The following is an 18,540-nucleotide window of genomic DNA, read 5'->3' as shown; positions in this document are numbered from 1 at the left end:
TCTGTGTATATATGCTGATTTGCATGAACTATTGAAATTTACCCCTTAATTCTACTTTTATATTAATTATTTTTGCTACATTTATGCAAATTGTTGTTGACTGTTCTATACCTGCCTAGAACCCTTGAATGGATAGATGATTTATAAATTGAAGTTATAAATAAATAATATAACAGAGGGAGCAGTTTTCCTCTGCTGGAGACACACAGACAGATTAGGAACTGTTGTGTGCTAGAGAAGTAGCTGCAGGCCCAAAGAAAGGCTTTTAGGCTCTCTTCCTATTTTGGGAGAGTAAGGAGAAGAAAGCAAATCTGAAGCTCTCCAAGTTTTTTTTTTTCTTAAGTGCAAAGGTAGTGGGCATGAATAAAGTGTGAGAGTTCCCCAAGAATGAAAAATAGCTCTCGCTGTTAGAACTTTTTTTTAAAGAAAGGAGAAAATCCTACTTGTTGAGCTCAAGTAAGTTTAGTTTATAGGTGGCCAGAAGAGATCTGGAATCCACACAGTGGAATGCTACGATTCATTTTCTCAGAGGAGAAGAACTTTCAATGTTCCAGTCAGTGTGCGATCCAGTGCCAATCAGGCATTGAAAGATTGGGAGGAAGGGAGTCATCGCCAAATAAGTACAGTAATGGAGCAAGGCAAGAGCTGGTACCCCATGTAAATAGGCCTTAAAATAAATAAGTAAATACATAATACCAGAGAAGACACCTGAGCATTGAGGGGACCGGGTATAGCGTGAAGTGGGGTCTTGCAGATATGGAGAGCTGGCGGGTTGCTGCTGTTGTTGGGGGCCCTGAGGTCTGGAGTTGTTTGCTGCTGCTGTAAAAAAAAAAAAAAGAAAGAAAGAGAGAGAGGAAGTTGTTGCAATTTCTCCCAATGCTAGTGGTCAGAGTTGCTGTCGGGGCATGTTTTTGTGCACCCTGGCTGAGTGGAGGCTGCAGGGAACAAAAGAGAGGCTGAGTCATTGCTAGGGGCAGGTCTAGTTTTGAAGAGAACGCTGTCACGGCACTTTTAAGGGCTGCAGTCACTGGGATCGGGTCTAAGGAAGAGAAACAGGAGGCTAGTGACCCCGAGAAGAGGTAAGGGAGCATTTAGCTGCCACCACTTACCGCTGCTGCGGGGATGATTTTTTTTTTTTTTTTTTAATTAACAGACGGTTGGAGGAAAGCACCAACGCAGCATTGGTTGGGCCTGCTGCCGCTTTTTGCCGCATTGCCACGGGAGACTTACGCTTTCAGAAAAGAAAGAAGGGGTTAAGGAGGAGAGAAAAAAGGGACAATGAAGCCACCATTCCCTAAGGCTGGAGTGGGTCTGGAGTGAAGGGAGCACCATCAAGGTGTCCTTCAAGTATCGCTGCCACTAATAGGTATTAGGACCGCATTTACTTAGTACAGAGACAGTCGCTAAGAGCCATGGATTTTAGAAAAAAAAGAAAAAGAAAGACGTCGGGCGGAGAAGAGAGGTGAGCAGGGAGAATCAGCTGAATGGCAGGAGTCAGCTGTGTTTCAAGGCCGGCCACTGCCGGTGGCTTACTCTCCCTTGCAATTTAACATGGTGATTACTGAAGAAAAAATAAAAAATAGTTAGAGCAGACATTATAAGCAGTAGTAGAAGGGCTGAAACAGTTGAACCTGTCCTGGTGAGGTCAGTAATGTCCTGGTGAGGTCCTGGTGAGGTCCTGTCCTGGTGAGGTCCTGTCCTGTCCTGGTGAGGTCCTGTCCTGGTGAGGTCCTGGTGAGGTCAGTAATGACCTCACCAGAGTAGTGGTTATCCTGGAGGAGGAGGAGGAACCTTAAAAAGAAAAACAATTAAGCAAAAATAGGAACAATTGAAAAAGAATAAGAATAGTGTTCAGATGAGAATAGTTTAAGGATTGGATAGGCACCAATTTTTAAATGTTAGTTATTTTAAATGTATTAAAAAAAAGCCTAGACAGGAAACATTTATTAAAAAGAACACTAAAAGGGTATAAAATTATAACATTCCTATATTAATAGAAAAAGTTTTAATAAGGCTGGAAGGAATTTGAAGAATATTAAAGAGGATTCTAAATTTGAATTAAAATCGAAAGAGAGTTTTTGAATAATTTATGGAAAATAAGAGATTTGATTGGACAGGGGAAAAAAAAGTAATCCATAAGAAATGTTGGTCTAGGCAATAGAACATATTTTTTATGCTAGTAATATAAAAAGAATAAAATATAGTTAAACAGTTGGGTCATACCAATCACCCCTGAGATTACTGGTAGAATCTAATAAGCATCAAAAAAGCAGGAATCGCTATAGCAATGGCAAAAATTCTAAAGCCGTAGCTAGGTGTGACATCAAATTGGCTTCCCTGGTACAGGTGATAAGGTCTGCATAATAGTACTTTTAAAAGTCAAAGCGCTAAAATGAATTTAAAAGTGTAGCACAGATTAAAAGAAAGAAATTAAGGAAAAGGACCATAAATTCTGTAATACTGAAATGTTGAAAGAAAATACATTAAATAAAAGGGTGGAAAGATATTAATGTTCATTAAAAAAAAAAAAAAAGCGTTCATGACATCACTGTGCATTAATCTAAAGATCTCTAGAAACCAAGTGACAGTTATAGTAACTACACAGAACCTAAGCAGAACTTGTTGAGGAAGGAAGTGCTACATGAATGCTCCTCATTGTCATTGATTCTATTCTGCTTAGATGAATATAAGAAGTTCAAATTTGGCAAGTTTTAGAAGGATAAGCATGTGGGTAATCAGATGTAAGAAATAATTTAGATAATTTAAAAAAAATAGCTGTTCCACATGAGATTGATGCCAGTTTTTTTAGAGAGACTGTGAATAAGTAAAATTGTTATTGACAATGAGGGGCGGGGGCCGAAACGGGGGGCGGGCCTGCGCTAGCCAGCAGTGGTTTCGCACCCAATAGCGCCACCATAGAAGGTGTAGCTATTGGGCGCGAACTTGGATGCGAAAAGGGCCTTACCTTTTCGTCGTTCGTGGCGTCTTCGCAGAGTCGGCCCCGGGGACGCCCCGACTCCTCCTCTTCTGGGGCAGACTCCACCCCCATTTTGGTATCGCACGCGATAAGGGACATTTCGCGTGCGAAACATCCCTTATCGTGTGCGATCCGTTTAGAAAATGAGGCCCTAAGTTAGAAAACAGTAGTAATTACATATAACACATACACCTAGGTTACACACAGATATATGTAGCTGGCAGAAAAACTATATGCGATAATGGAGATAGTTTCTCTTTTTGATTTTGATATAGATAGGTAGTAAGTAAAGTCAGAAGAGAAAAAAAAGATTCTAGGTGCTGTAGCTGCAAACCCTACAAGAAGAAAAGAGGACTTTAAGAAAATATAGAAGAAGAATAAACAGATAAGGGGTAGATTTTAAATACTTGCGCGATCCCCCCCCCCGGCCCTATCTAACCCCCCCTCTACCTTTGTCGGCAAAGTTACGCCTGTCGCTGGCAGCCCCGCTCCATCCTCCGGTCCCGGGGGCTGGTCCGGAGGCCTCGACCACGCCCCCGGGCCCGCCCTCGAAATGCCGCGTTGTTTCGGGAACGCCCCTGGACACGCCCCCTCCTGCCCCTTTTCGAAAGCCCCGGGTCTTACGCGCGTCCCGGGGCTTTACGCGTGCCGGCGGCCTATGCAAAATAGGCGCGCCGGCGCGAGCATGCCTTTTAAAATCCGCCCCTAAGTGTTTACATAAACAAGTTTGTTTATTGCATAAAATTATAAAGAAAGAAAAAAAACTTAATATTTACCTTCATAAAGGTAGATTTTAAAAGATGCGCATGGTTCCCGGGTGGTGACTTGCATGCACAAGGGGTGGCCTTTAAAAGAATCGTGCGGCGATGTGATCAGGCCTTTATTTCATCTGAATAGACCCCACCCATGGCCTGCCCCTTTTTAACAACCCGGCATTTTCGCGCGTCCTGGAAGATGTATGCGTGGCTGGGCCATTTTTAAAATGCACTCGGCCCAGCCACGCGCATATCTCCCAGTTCTTGCATATGCTGGCACTGAAAATTCAGCCGATAGTGATGCATCAATAGAAAAGAAAAGACTGAAGGAAAATCTTGTTGATCATACCTAAAAGAAAAGAACCAAAAGACAAACTAACGCAAAGGATCAGTTCAAAGGTTTATATTATATGAGTAATAGAAAAAGGTTAATAAAAAGATTAAGAGAAAGTTTTCTGTTACTTATCTGAAAGAAATTTGTAATAGAATTAATTTATTGTTGATATGAGTAAAGAAAATGTTATATCTTTGATTGAAGAGCTGTGAAAAATAAAAATACATATATAAGGATAACTAGTAATCTAGATATTGTCTGTATCCTTCTTTTTAACCTATGCTTCCCCTCCTAACCGGCAGGAGTAGCATTGATTGTAATTATATATATATATATATACACACACAATAGGGAAGGGGGATTTTTGTAAGTGTCCTTTTATGTAAGTCGTCAGAGTTCTTGTATGCCACACACAATTCCCCTCGGCTAGAAATTAACTTAAAGCAGAGAAACCTTGTTGTGAAGAGCTGCCCGAGAGGAGAGGGGCACAAGGGACTGAGCCTGGGAGATAGCGAGCTGACTTCCGCCCTCCCCCCCGACGTCATCTGGGAGGGACAGCTGCGACTACTTAAACCAAGCCGCAGCGCCAGGTCAGTGGAAGCCTTGTTGTGAAGAGCTGCCCGAGAGGAGAGGGGCACAAGGGACTGAGCCTGGGAGATAGCGAGCTGACTTCCGCCCTCCCCCTCGATGTCATCTGGGAGGGACAGCTGCGACTACTTAAACCAAGCCGCAGCGGCGCAGCCGCCGGCGCGCTGCCGAAGCCACACGCCAAAGGGGCGCGCCCCTTGGGGAGAATTGCTCCAGGATCATCCATTTTAAATCTGAATGGATGGGGAAAAAAAGAAAAATGAAGCTAGCGGTTTCTACACCTGTAGCAAAAGAAGTAAAGGGTCCTATGGATTTTCATCTAGCGAGAAGGGTGAGTCAGACTTCGAGGGAAGTCATTTCCGATATCTCCTTTTCATCGGGTGTGACAGCTAGTCCCCCCCCCCCCCCAGACCATTTATCCAATATATTACCAGTCAGTGAAGGGGTTAGTGATGTTATAACTACCCTAAGCCTGATTGATTCAAGATCTACCAAGGAAAGTACGAATGAACCATCTGATCAGGCTCCTATTGTTACTGTGGAAGGTGGAGATAATACAGCTGTGAATGCAACTGATATGTTAATACCCCCAGTACCGGAACTTGACAATATTACTTTCCTTGATGTATGGAGAGCTGTTACCAAGATGGAGAGAAATGTATCTCTATCTATGGCCCAATCCACAAATTTCTTTGCCCAGACTAAGGAAACGCTGAAGGAGTATGGAAAACGTATTGAACATATGGAACAAGCAGGGATAGCCTCAACAGCACAAATTACATCTTTGCAGACAAGTGGTGCCACATTTATTAAAGATACTTTGATAATGTATAAGCAAATCGAAGGCTTGGAAAGTAGCTTAAGAAATAAAAATCTACGGTTCTTGAATTTTCCTTTTACAAGGTTTTTATCAGCACAGGAACTGTTTAAGAAATATGTAAAAGAAATTTTAGGTATTTCGAATGATTTGCTGATCTCCAAGATATATTATATTTCTAATATGAAAAGAGTGGGGGAAGTACCTGAAGGGGGAATAGATCTACTATCTGCACAAATCCAAATTTAACATCATTTTTGGAGGCGTCTGTAGACGACATCCAAACAAGAGCCACTTTGATTGTGGCTTTTGGGTTGGAGCAAGAGAAAAATCTGGTAATGCAGAAATATTTAAAAAATAGAGGCTTTAAATTTTGTGGTCAAATAGTACAGGCCTTTCTGGATGTCTCAAGGGCTACGCAGTCAAGAAGAAAACAATTTCTTATAATGAGACAGAGGGTGGTTTCCTTAGGAGCCACCTTCTTTCTCAAATTTCTTTGCAAATGTATTATTGTATACCAAAAAAATAAGTTTGTCTTTCTTGACCCAGCACATTTAGAAGTTTTTTTTTTAGATAAGGGTGGATGAGGGAAGTATAACAGCTTTATTGGATAATGTATTTGGTCTAAATGAAAAATAGCTCTAATTATTCAAATTGTTTGAATTTTCCTAAAGAATTTTTCTTTATTTGACGGCTTCCCAGATTGTGGACTTAAAAATTGGTAAAACATAAAATGAAATTTCTTTCTATTTTAGTTTGTAAAAGTTTGGTTTGTTTCTTCCAAAATTTTACCTGTTATTTCTTTCTCATTGTAAATATATTAAGAAATTGAATAAAGTATAAATTGAAAGAAAAAAAGAAATTAACTTAAAGCAGGAGAGAATCCACCCACATGGTACTCAACCTAAGGAAAAACAAGGAGAAGAAACTGCAATGCAGCAGAACAGAGCTATTGGAAGTCGAGTACTTGGGGGGTATCTGGAAGATAAAGGAACTCCTAGTGTTAACTATTTAGGAGAACCTGCAAAAGAGAAGCAGAAGGATCCTGAATGTATCACTGCTAAGTGCGCAAATGGAATAACCAGATTCATCCATGTAAATGTACATTGTGCAGGGATTATCTCCACTGAAGAAATCGAATTTTATATAAATGTAATTGTTGGAAAACCAATTGAATGTGTGAAGAGTTATCTGCTAGAGTCCAACTTTTGATCTCCAAAGACCTAGAAGTGTATCTTCCTTTCTTGCTTAGGAACAGATCTTTAGATCCAGCAGACCCCCTGTGCAGTGAAAACCTGGGAAGAGACTACTTATCTAAAGAAAGTTTTATCCTCTGCCTTTACTGATTAAGCAATATACTCCACTGTTTGAACCTTTGTCAGTCAAACTATCTATCCTGCCTACCCTTGTTTCATTCATAATATTGTCTGTCCTCCTTCTGTATTTTCTCAATGTCATTTTTATTGCTATTGCTTTATCTCTGACTTCTTTGGTGAACCACAGGGGTGCCTTTATTCTCGTTCCCTTGCTAACATGCTTGACTCAAAGATTTATTGCTCTTTTAGGGCCTCATTTTCTAAAGTAACGCAGGCCTGCGATACTTTAGGGAATGAGGGGCGGGGGGCTGAAACGGGGGGCGGGCCTGCGCTAACTGGCAGCGATCGCACCGTCGCGGTGCGATCAATGCCGGTTTCGCACCCAATAGCACCATCATAGGAGGTGTAGCTATTGGGAGCGAACTTGGACGCGAAAAGGGCCTTACCTTTTCGTCATCCACGGCGGCTTCATGGAGTCGGCCCCGGTGACTCCCCGAGTCCTCCTCTTCCGGGGCCGACTCCGCCCCCATTTTGGTATCGCACGTGAAAAGGGACATTTCACGTGCGAAACATCCCTTACCGCAAACGCTACATTTAGAAAATAAGGCCCTTAGTGCTCCTTTGCTCTGTATCTCTTAGATCCCCCTAGCCCTCATAAAGCGTTCATAGCATAACCATTAATTATCTTGAAATCAATCATTCTGAAGTCTAGGAAACTTGCTTTGGTTAGTTTGGTTTTGATCCAGTAGTTAAGAATCCAGATTTATTGTGTCAGATTTTTTCACCTTTCAGTCTCTTTTATTCATGAATGTATTTTACAAATCTATAATTTGAAACCAGCACTAATTATTGTTTATATTCTTACAGATGCCATTTTGTGCATCAAGTGTCCTAATGACCACTGGAGCAACCAGAAGCGAGATCGGTGCATCAGGAGAGTGGTGGAGTTCCTTTCTTTCAGTGAAACCTTGGGGGCTTGTTTGGGAGCTGCTGCCATTTTCCTCTCAGTGATTGCTGCTTTGCTCCTGGTGATATTCATCCAACATAGACACAGCCCCATTGTGAGGGCCAACAACCGAGGCCTCAGCTACCTCCTCCTAGTCTCCCTCATCTTTTGCTCTCTCTGCTCCCTCATTTTCATTGGGAAGCCCATAGAGCTCCGCTGCACCCTGCGCCAGACTGCGTTCGGCCTAGTCTTCTCCTTCTGTGTGGCCTGTATTCTTGCCAAGACCACTGTGGTAGTGGTGGCTTTCAAGGCCAGGTCCCCAGACAGCATGTACCGAAGGTGGTTAGGTTACAGAACCCCAGTCACTATTATCCTGAGCTGTTTGTCAGTTCAGGCCATCATCTGCCTTACCTGGGTATGTATGTATCCTCCTTTCCCAGAGTTCAATTGGAAGGACACTCCAGCCAAAATCCTCCTGGAGTGCAATGAGAACTCACGGATCGCCTTTTACTGCATGCTGGGATTCCTGAGCCTGCTGGCTGGCATCAGTTTCCTGGTAGCATTCCAAGCCCGGAAACTTCCAGATCGCTACAATGAGTCCAAGTGGATTGCTTTCAGCATGACTGTGTTTCTTAGTGTCTGGACCTCCTTCCTACCAGCCTACCTGAGCACACGTGGAAAATACATGGTCGCCGTGGAGATATTCGCCATTCTGTCTTCCAGCACTGGTGTCCTAGCCTGCATATTTCTGCCCAAGTGTTACATCATTTTGCTAACACGGGGATCTGGCAATGTGACAACATTTAGTAAGAAACAGGCCATAAGCAAGAGGAAAATGCGATAGGCTGTTTGCATCACCTGATGGATTTTGAAACGAAAATTTCATATTATATTATTCAAAATATATTTCCAGATTTGGCAGCATCCCCAAATCTACTTTCCCAAGATGCTAAAAAGAATAAGCAGTAGCTTGCTTATTGCGGCAGTTACTAACCCTAACCAATTAAGCTATATACTTCACTTAGATGCAGCTCCAGCACTGCTCTCTACATCAATGGCAGGGGTGGAAGGTAACAAGAACCAAAAAGTTACTAATAAGGGCCAAGAGTAACAGATAAGTATGAGAAAAAAAAAGTGTGAAGGCTTGCTGGGCAGACTGGATGGGCCGTTTGGTCTTCTTCTGTCGTCATTTCTATGTTTCTATGTTAATGATGTTAGCATTATTTTGTTACAAGTAACCGGCTATGATGTCACCAGCTGGGCAATTGTGAATCCTGATTTGACACTAGGAAGGGCTGTCCTATTCTAGCACAAAGAACTTGCTATTAGCAGGAATGCTAACTCTGATTTTCAACGCATGTGCAATCCACAATGCATAGGTGCATAAGTGACCTCACAGTCCTGTCATAGAGTGGATCACAAGGTTGGCAAGGAGACCAGAATGGCAACCTATCAGAGCTAAGCATTTTTCTAATGCAGCCAATCGCCACTCTCAGTGCTCTGTGATGCTGTTCCTGCTCTACTATTTAAACCATAAGCACATGGCGCGACACGCACTTTATTTTTGGCATTTCACTGAGAAGCTCGTTGCTTTTGAGCTCTCTGAGTTGTTTGGGAAGGTGGCTTTACTCAGAGCTAGTCAGAGTGTCTCAAATCTGTATTCAATTGCTAGCTACTTTGATAGAATTTTCCATTGAAAAAGATATTTGTTCGTTTTTGCTGCTGTGCCAGCCAGGCTTTTTTTTTAACTGCACTTCTTTTTTATTGAACTCAGACTGTCTCTCTGTCTCTCCCACTGAGACAATCTGCTAGCAGTGGCATTTTGCTGTTGCTGCTGATCTTACCCCTCTGGGGAAGATTGCTGGCAGATATGGGTGGTGTGGGTGGAGATAGTGTGAGAGTTGCAGTGGCTGTCTGGCAGTTGGTATTTTCAAACAAGAAGCAGCATCACTAGGAGTTGTGCTTGCTCAGGCTTCCAGTCCCAGTCTTTTCACTGCAGTTTCATTTTTTTTTGTGCACACAGAGCAGTCTCAGTTGTAGTGTACATCAAGGCACTGAACTGCACTGTGTGTGTGTGTGTGTGTGTGTGTGTACTAGTTTTCCACACTCACATATATTGGTACAGAGGTGTTCATTCACCAATAAAGAAATTATTCTTTTAATTGAAATCCATAGTAGGCAGTGACATTAAATCCATGATGTCGGGGAAAGGTACACATGGTCGGGTGATTGGTACTGGCAGAGGAGGCACTTCAAAGGCAGTGCCAGTCCCCCATCAAAGTTAAAAAGGGAGCTGTTTTAATCTAAAATCTCTGGAGCAGCAGTCAGTTCCATCCGGAAAAAAATGAAATTTAAAGATGATGCACTGCCACCACCTGTTTCTGATCCTGTTGTTTTGGAGGTGAGGGAAGGGGAGGCTGAGTCATGCAAGACAAAAGGCGAGACCCAAAAGCAGAAGTGCAACAGCAGACTCGAGTTAGCGTTGAAAGTGTTGCACAGACACTGTTTGCTTCTGATTCTGATGAAGAATCATCTTATGTGGGATTTTCATCATCAGAAATGGAAGAAGTAATAGCTGAAGAAGGTTTAGGAGGCTTAGTTTGTTCTGTCTTAGCCTCCACTACAAGGGCCTGACCTCAACCTCTGTGCCAGTCTGTCCACTGTCCAGCCCTTACATCACTGCAAATGCCTGACCTCAAATGCTGTGCCAGTCCGTCTAGCTCTTACGTCCCTACAAGGGCCTGACCTTAAACGCTGTGCCTGTCTAACCAGCCCTTACGTCCCTACAAGAGCCTGACCACAAACGCTGAGCCAGTTTGTCCACTGTCCAGCCCTTACGTCCCTACAAGGGCCTGACCTCAAACGCTGTGCCAGTCTGTCCACTGTCCAGCCCTTCATCACTACAAGTGCCTGACCTCAAATGCTATGCCTGTCCATCCAGCCCTTACGTCCCTACAAGAGCATGACCTCAAACGCTGTGCCAGTCCGTCTAGCCTTAATGTCCCTACAAGGGCCTGACCTCAAACGCTGTGCCTGTCCATCCACATTTGGAATGTAAGAACATAAAAAGCTGACTTAAGATGTTTGGAGCTTGCATATTTCATATGCTCAAAAGTTTTCATGACCTTCACAATATGACTATTTTCCCTAAATCTTTCTTAGGTGCCAATATTAATGTTTCTAGTACTATAGAAAACTGGTGGTAGTTGTACTCTAGTTCATCCTCTATGTTCCCATAGTTTACAGAGGCACTGTAGGGTATAAAGTCAACATAGGTTGATATTGTAGATTTGGACTTGAGTAGCAGTTTTCTTATTTCTGAGAGCTCTTCAAGTTCCTTTGTCATCAGCTGAAATGCATAAGTACAGTTAATAGCTTCTGGGTATTCACTAGATGCCAACAGAACCATCACACATTCGGGGCAAACCCATTCCAGGGAGCCCTTTACTGCGCAAAGGAAAGGGAACTCTCTCCCAGTGTAGCCTATCTCTTAGTACCCGCTGACCCATGTTGAACCTATCATTAAAATCATCCATTGCACCTGAAGACTGGAGGGTGGCCAATGTAACCCCAATATTTAAAAAAAGCTCCAGGGGCAATCCGGGTAACTATAGACCAGTGAGCCTGACTTCAGTGCTGGGAAAAATTGTGGAAACTATTCTCAAGATCAAAATCGTAGAGCATATAGAAAGACATGGTTTAATGGAACACAGTCAACATGGATTTACCTAAGGGAAGTCTTGCCTAACAAATCTGCTTCATTTTTTTTGAAGGGCTTAATAAACATGTGGATAAAGGTGAACCGGTAGATGTAGTGTATTTGGATATTCAGAAGGCGTTTGACAAAGTCCCTCATGAGAGGCTTCTAAGAAAACTAAAAAGTCATGGGATAGGAAGTGATGTCCTTTTGAGGATTACAAACTGGTTAAAAGACAGGAAACAGAGAGTAGGATTAAATGGTCAATTTTCTCAGTGGAAAAGGGTAAACAGTGGAGTGCCTCAGGGATCTGTACTTGGACCGGTGCTTTTCAATATATATATATATAAAGGATCTGGAAAGGAATACGACGACTGAGGTTATCTAATTTGCGGATGATACAAAATTATTCAGAGTAGTTAAATCACAAGTGAATTGTGATACATTACAGTATGACCTTGTAAGACTGGAAGATTGGGCATCCAAATGGCAGATGCAATTTAATGTGGACAAGTCCAAGGTATTGCATATAGGGAAATATAACCCCTGCTGTAGTTACACGATGTTAGGTTCCATATTAGGAGCTATCACCCAGGAAAAAGATCTAGGTATCATAGTGGATAATACTTTAAAATCGTCGGCTCAGTGTGCTTCAGCAGTCAAAAAAGCAAACAGATTGTTAGGAATTATTAGGAAGGGAATGGTTAATAAAATGGAAAATGTCATAATGCCTCTATAATCGCTCCATGGTGAGACCACATCTTGAATACTGTGTACAATTTTGGTCGCTACATCTCAAAAAAGATATAGTTGCGATGGAGAAGGTACAGAGAAGGGCAACCAAAATGTTAAAGGGGATGAAACAGCTCTCCTATGAGGAAAGGCTGAAGAGGTTAGGGCTGTTCAGCTTGGAGAAGAGATGGCTGAGGGGGGATATGATAGAGGTCTTTAAGATCATGAGAGGTCTTGAACGAGTTGATGTGAATCGGTTATTTACACTTTCGAATAATAGAAGGACTAGGGGCATTCCATGAAGTTAGCAAGTAGCACATTTAAGATTAATCGGAGAAAATTCTTTTTCACTCAACGCACTATAAAGCTCTGGAATTTGTTGCCAGAGGATGTGGTTAGTGCAGTTAGTGTTGCTGGGTTCCTCCATGTCGCCACACTTTGAAGGCTCGTGCCCCACTCTGGGTGGGATAAACCCATTTCAGGGAGCCCTTTCTTGGGCAAAGGAAAGGGAACTCTCCCCGGGTGTCACCTATCTCTTAACACCCACTGACCCATGTTGAACCGCTGTTCACATAGAAACCTCCTCCGCCTCAGCTTTCAAAATTCTCGTTTGTATATCTGTTACCTCCACCAGATTTTAAAAGACCAGCGAGAGCTCACTTGATGCCAACGGAACCACCACACTATAGGGGCAAACCCATTCTAGGGAGCCCTTTCCTACAAAAAGGAAAGGGAACTCTCCCCGGGGCTCTTGTTTGAATATTTGCTAGCACCACAAAGATCTGCACTTGCAGCAGCTCCACCCCACCCAGGCATAGTTCATCATGTTTCAGGTCCTAGCACGCGTGTTAGACTCCTTGGTCCGTGTTTCAAGATGGGTCGGGTGGACAGTACTCCCCAGTTGACAGTCGCACCACATGCTGAGCCTATCAACACCACAGCGACCTGACTACCTCCACTCTGCCAGCCTGTCTTCCCCTATCAAAACCATAGCAACCTGACTACCTCAGCTTCTCCAGTCTGCTTGCCCCTATCAAAACCACAGTGACCGGACTACCTCAGCTCTGCCAGCCTGTCTTGCCCCTATCAACTTTCTGCCTCTCTGCCTTGTTGCCATACACCAGATGACTCACTCAACTCCTTTTGGTGTTCTTGCCACTATCATGGTTCCTCATTGTGTTGGTGCTAGCCTTTCTGTTTGCTATGTTCCCCCTTCATTGTGCTGTAGGATGTTGATGCCACTTGTCTTGCCACTTTGCCTGTCGTGCGGCCTTCAAGGGTTCATGCAACTGTTATCTGTGCTCTCTTTTGAAGCTGAGTTGTGTTTTTTACACTCTTGCTGCTGCTGTGCACCTCTGTTAAAGCACTCTTGCCACTCCTGGTACCCCTTTGCCCCTTTAAAGTGCCTTAGGCTATTCATGCCATTTTGGTGCCACTTTGCCACAGTCTAAGTACCTTGGAGCTCTTTTCTCGTTCTGATGATTACTCCCCAGAAATTTCATCAGAATTGATAAGAAATCCCCAATTCTGCAGCCAAAAATAGGCTGCAAATACTTCCCCCATTGACTTTAATGGCAAGCGAAAAATGAATGAAACTAATGGACAAATTGGTTTTTCCCCCTATGAAACATATTTGGGTCCCAGAGAAACGAAAAACGAATCGAAACAAATTTTTTTCTTCTGCACATCCGTACTGTAGGGAAGCTTTGGCCACAATGAGGAGTCCCATTCCCCTTTTAACCAATTGTGGCCTGGAAAAAACTTCGTAATTATTGAGGTGCAATTGATTGAACATTACCGTGTCAGTTGGCAGCAGCCCTGATTCTGTAAGGCAGAGCATATCAGGAGACCTCTCAGTCAAGAAGTCACAGAGCACAGAGATTTTCTTCCGGATAGCTTGAGCATTAATTAACAGTAAACTAGGACCAGCATCGGTTGTTGCGGTAATAGTGGAGTCAGGAGAGTAATTGACTGTAATTACTTGCACGCAAAGTGTTTCTCACCTTCCTGTACAGGCAGGGTCTTGGGCCAAGTTCACCATATTGGCCATTCCCTAAGATAACAGGTATTTGCTGAATCATTGCATTACAAGGCATCGGTACAAAGAAATTGGAAAAGGCAGGAATATCAGGCATATGAAAATTTCAGTGATTTACCTGTTACTTAACAAATTATATTTATTTACTTATCAGCATTCTATTAATAGTCACTCATTTTTAAGAGAAAGCATAAATAAATGTTACATTTATTAAGTCTGGGATAGTTCTATGGATATCATTTACATTCCAACCTACCTGGCAGTGGATAACCTTTATTTTAGTTTTGCATTTCAGCCTCTCCTCCCAACCTCTGGTGAGCCAAATTGACCATAAGGGTTTTCCCATTACACAAGTATACATGGTAGAGAGGTGAGATTGCAGGGATTATGTAGGAGCTCCTCTTTATGTAAATTCCTTGGAAGGCAGTGAGGTCATCAGATTCCATCCAATAACACCATTGCATCACCATGATACAAAGTGCAGGAGGGACCCAGAATTCTGTGTGATTTCCCCACCATTTAGTTTGCATAGATGTTTTTGATTTTTGGAGTCAAAACACTCTAGTGCAATCAAGATTTAATAATAATTACGGATTTCCGTACAGTACTCCAGTCTATTATTCTATCCAAAATAGACTACTGTAACGCACTCCTCCTTGGCATCCCCGCCTCACACACCAAACCGTTACAACTATTACAAAATGCCGTCGCTCGTATACTGTCAAATTCCAAAAAAAGGGACCATATCACTCCCATAGTTATCGAACTACACTGGCTCCCAATACAATCACGAATTCTTTATAAAGCACTTTCCATCATCCACAAAAGTTTGCTAAACTCCAACCTCAATTGGATCAACCCCCCACTCCGTCCTCGTACTTCCAACAGACCAACACGCCTAACTCAACAAGGAACACTACATGCCCAATCCATCAAATCTTTCAAACTTTCCTCTACCATAAGCAGAGCTTTCTCCCTAGCCGGCTCCACCATTTGGAACTCCTTACCGCATGATATTCGCCCTGAGACATACACACCCATTTTCAAAAAAAAACTGAAAACCTGGCTCTTTCAGCAAGCCTACACAATGACACCCCCCATTACATAAATATCCTTTGTATTGTTATTTGCGATCTACGATTACGAAAGCGGTTTGAATACGGAATACGAAATACGTTATGTCCCTCATTTTGTACATTGTACATTATGGAAGTTATGTTTTTCTAGTTAACTTATATAACTTATAGTTTTAATTCATTGTTTTTGCTTTATCTACCCATGACCCTTCCCCCTCCCTTGATTTTTGTTTTTCTCTGGTTATATTTAAGGGCTCCTCCCTATAATTAGCTGTATATTTTCTGTTGTATGTAAGGGCTTCACCTAAAAGTTCTTGTTTATTGTGAACCGATGCGATGTGCGAACGGACATTGGTATAGAAGAGACTTCAAATAAATAAATAAATAAATAAGATAGAGCCAGGGCTGGAGGAGCAGGCCAAATAGCAAAAGCAATAGTGGCAACAAAACAGCAAGGTGCTGAGAGGAAAAAAGTGTGGACTTTGGATCAGTGTATTTGTGCATTCAGTCCTTCTGCCATTTGTATAAAGGGTCAGGGAAATCTAGAAGAGGGAGGTTTATCTTAATGAATACTACCAATTCTGGTGCCAGTGGACTCACCGTGATTTGGTTCAGTTCATCTGAAAATCATCTCTGGAAGCAGTATCTCCCAACACCCTCATTTCTAAACATGGAAGCAAAGAATTGATTTACTTTTTCCACAATGGCCTTATCTTCTCTAAGAGTCCCTTTAACCCTTCGATCATCTAGGGCTATTCTTTGCCACCTTTCTTTGCTGAACATTAAACAAAAGTATTTGTTTAGCATTTCTGGTTTTCCTTGTCACTCTCCACTTTTTCCCCTTTTCACCTCTCATTTTTACAATCCCACCTCTGCAATTCCTCCTTTCACTGACAAAGTCTTGAGGATGTGAATGGAATGAAATAAAGAGAAGAGGCATGGGGGTGGCTTGCGGGAATGATGGCTACTACCCTTATTCAATAAACATACACAAGGTTAATGCGACTCCAACATTGCTCTATGCTTCAACGACAAGAGGAAATGTGGGAAAAAAGATCTGCATTCACAAATAGGCGTGGGAGTAGCTTGCTTGTTGCGGCGGTTACTACCCCAAACCAAATTAGCCTGATGCTTCACTTTGCATAACCAAGCAGCTCTCTGCTTCAATGGCAGAGGGGAACAAAGAAAAGATCATCCAAGCAGTCATTTTTTCGAAACTAGACTATTGCAATTCCCTATTGCTAGGTCTACCTTCATCCTACTCCAAACCTCTACAGATGGTTCAAAATTCAGCAGCCCGAATCTTGACAGGCGCAAGGAAAAGAGACCACATATCCCCCGTCCTGAAAGAGCTTCACTGGTTACCCGTATACTTCCGCATCATGTATAAAGCCATAACTATCACCTACAAAACTATACACCAACTCACCACCCTCGATCTTCAATTCCCTCTCCAAGCACATAATTCTACCAGACCTACCAGAGATGCTTACAGAGGCTCCCTCCAAGTTCCCCCAGCGAAAACGACCAGACACGTTACCATAAGAGATCACGCCACCTCCACAGCTGGCCCTCTTCTGTGGAATTCCATTCCTACAGACCTCAGACAGGAGCCCTGCCTCCTAACTTTTAGGAAAAAACTTAAGACTTGGTTATTCAAGCAAGCTTTTCCGGACACAACCCAATGACACAATCCAATGACTCCTAAAACACCATGCCTCCTGTATATAACATTTATTTTGTATACTATACTTAAATTGTATATTATTTAACCATATATTATTTAACCATTTCTATTCTCTCCTATCTTCTTCCCTCTCCAAGTTAGGCTACCCTTGTTAAATGTAACTGTACCTTCGATCACCATAGTTCTAGTTTCCTATGTATATAATGCACTCCTGTTTTATGTAAACCAGCAAGATATGTTCTCATGATTGCCGGTATATAAAAATTCTAAATAAATAAATAAATATTCAAACAACCAACAAGGACTAAATTGCACAAGCTGGAAAAACAAATAAACATGGGAGTAGCTTGCTTGTTGTGTCGGTTACTACCCTGAACCAATCAAGCCTGATACTTCACTTTGAATACATATACAGTGCAGCTCACTGCTTCAACGGCAGGAGGGAATGAAGAAAAGAGGATTTATATTCAGACAATAACCAACAAGGACTAAATTGCACAGGCTGGGTAAACAAATAGGCATGGGAGTAGTTTGCTTATTGTGGCAGTTACTATCCCTAACCATTTAGGCTTGATACTTCACATCGATGCAGCTCCAGCACTGCTCTTTACATCAGTGGTGGGGGTGGAAGGAAATTTGAACCAAAAAGTTACCAATAAGGGTCCTGACCTCAGCGGTCAGAGTAACAGATAAGTATGAGAAAAATAAGTACGAAAGCTTGCTGGGCAGACTGGATGGGCCATTTGGTCTTCTTCTGCCGTCATTTCTATGTTTCTATGTTCTATGTAAATCTATATTTTGAATATGTAATCCCACATAAAAATTCTGGTTTGTAGCTAACAAAATAAAAGTTTAAACATTCATAACCTTTGCTCATATTTATCTAAAGAGAATGTGGTCACTGTGATCCATGCCCTAATTATAGGGATTATTATAATGCTTTGTAGCCTGCAATACATACAAAAGAGCTGTGTACATTTTTATGGGGTTGAAATTCCATGACTATGTTAGCCCCAACTATGTAATCCCTACACTGGAAAAGCTTTATTGACTCCCAGTAGCTTCAAGGATCTCATTTCAAGGTAGTGTTTAATTATAGTCCCCAATATCTGAAAGATAAATTGAATCCGTACACACCTAACTGTTCTTTGGCATCATCTCAGTATGCTCTTCTGGCATTCCTGTCTTCTTTTAAAGGGAAAAATATATACGGAAACCGGAAAACATATTTCTTTTTTTGCAGGCTAGCTCTTTAGAACTCAGTTACCATGGAGATAATATTATTGACCAGAGATGATTGAGTTTCAGGAAAATGTACAAAATATGGTTATTTGTTAAATAATGAAACTTAGAACTGATTTTACTGCTGTTTTGTTTATATCTATATTTTATATAATTGGTGACTATTATTTATATCCTTATTTATTATGTGCTAATTTGTATATTGTATTTTAGTTTGATTACCACCTGGAATGCCTTTTGTAAATAAGTGATATAAATTAGCATCAATGAATGAATATGTAAATCTCATTGCCTTCTCTTACCATATTATCTAGAAAAGAGGTGTAAACAGGTCA

General features: G+C 41.9%; 1 protein-coding gene across 1 annotated transcript in view; it reads left to right on the top strand.

Annotated features, from left to right (window-relative positions):
* The window catches only part of LOC115098338 (extracellular calcium-sensing receptor-like), a 36,960-nt gene extending 28,383 nt beyond the window's left edge, over window positions 1-8,577 (top strand). Inside the window, exon 5 of the mRNA XM_029614884.1 lies at window positions 7,655-8,577. Within this exon, the coding sequence (XP_029470744.1) occupies window positions 7,655-8,577 (923 nt within the window). The remainder of the gene's footprint in view (window positions 1-7,654) is intronic.
* The last annotated feature ends 9,963 nt before the right edge of the window (window positions 8,578-18,540 follow it).

This window comes from Rhinatrema bivittatum, chromosome 1 (assembly GCF_901001135.1).
Source record: "Rhinatrema bivittatum chromosome 1, aRhiBiv1.1, whole genome shotgun sequence".
NCBI lineage: Eukaryota > Metazoa > Chordata > Amphibia > Gymnophiona > Rhinatrematidae > Rhinatrema > Rhinatrema bivittatum.
The sequence above is the reverse complement of the archived record's forward strand: the minus strand, read 5'-3'. Positions and strand labels throughout refer to the sequence as shown.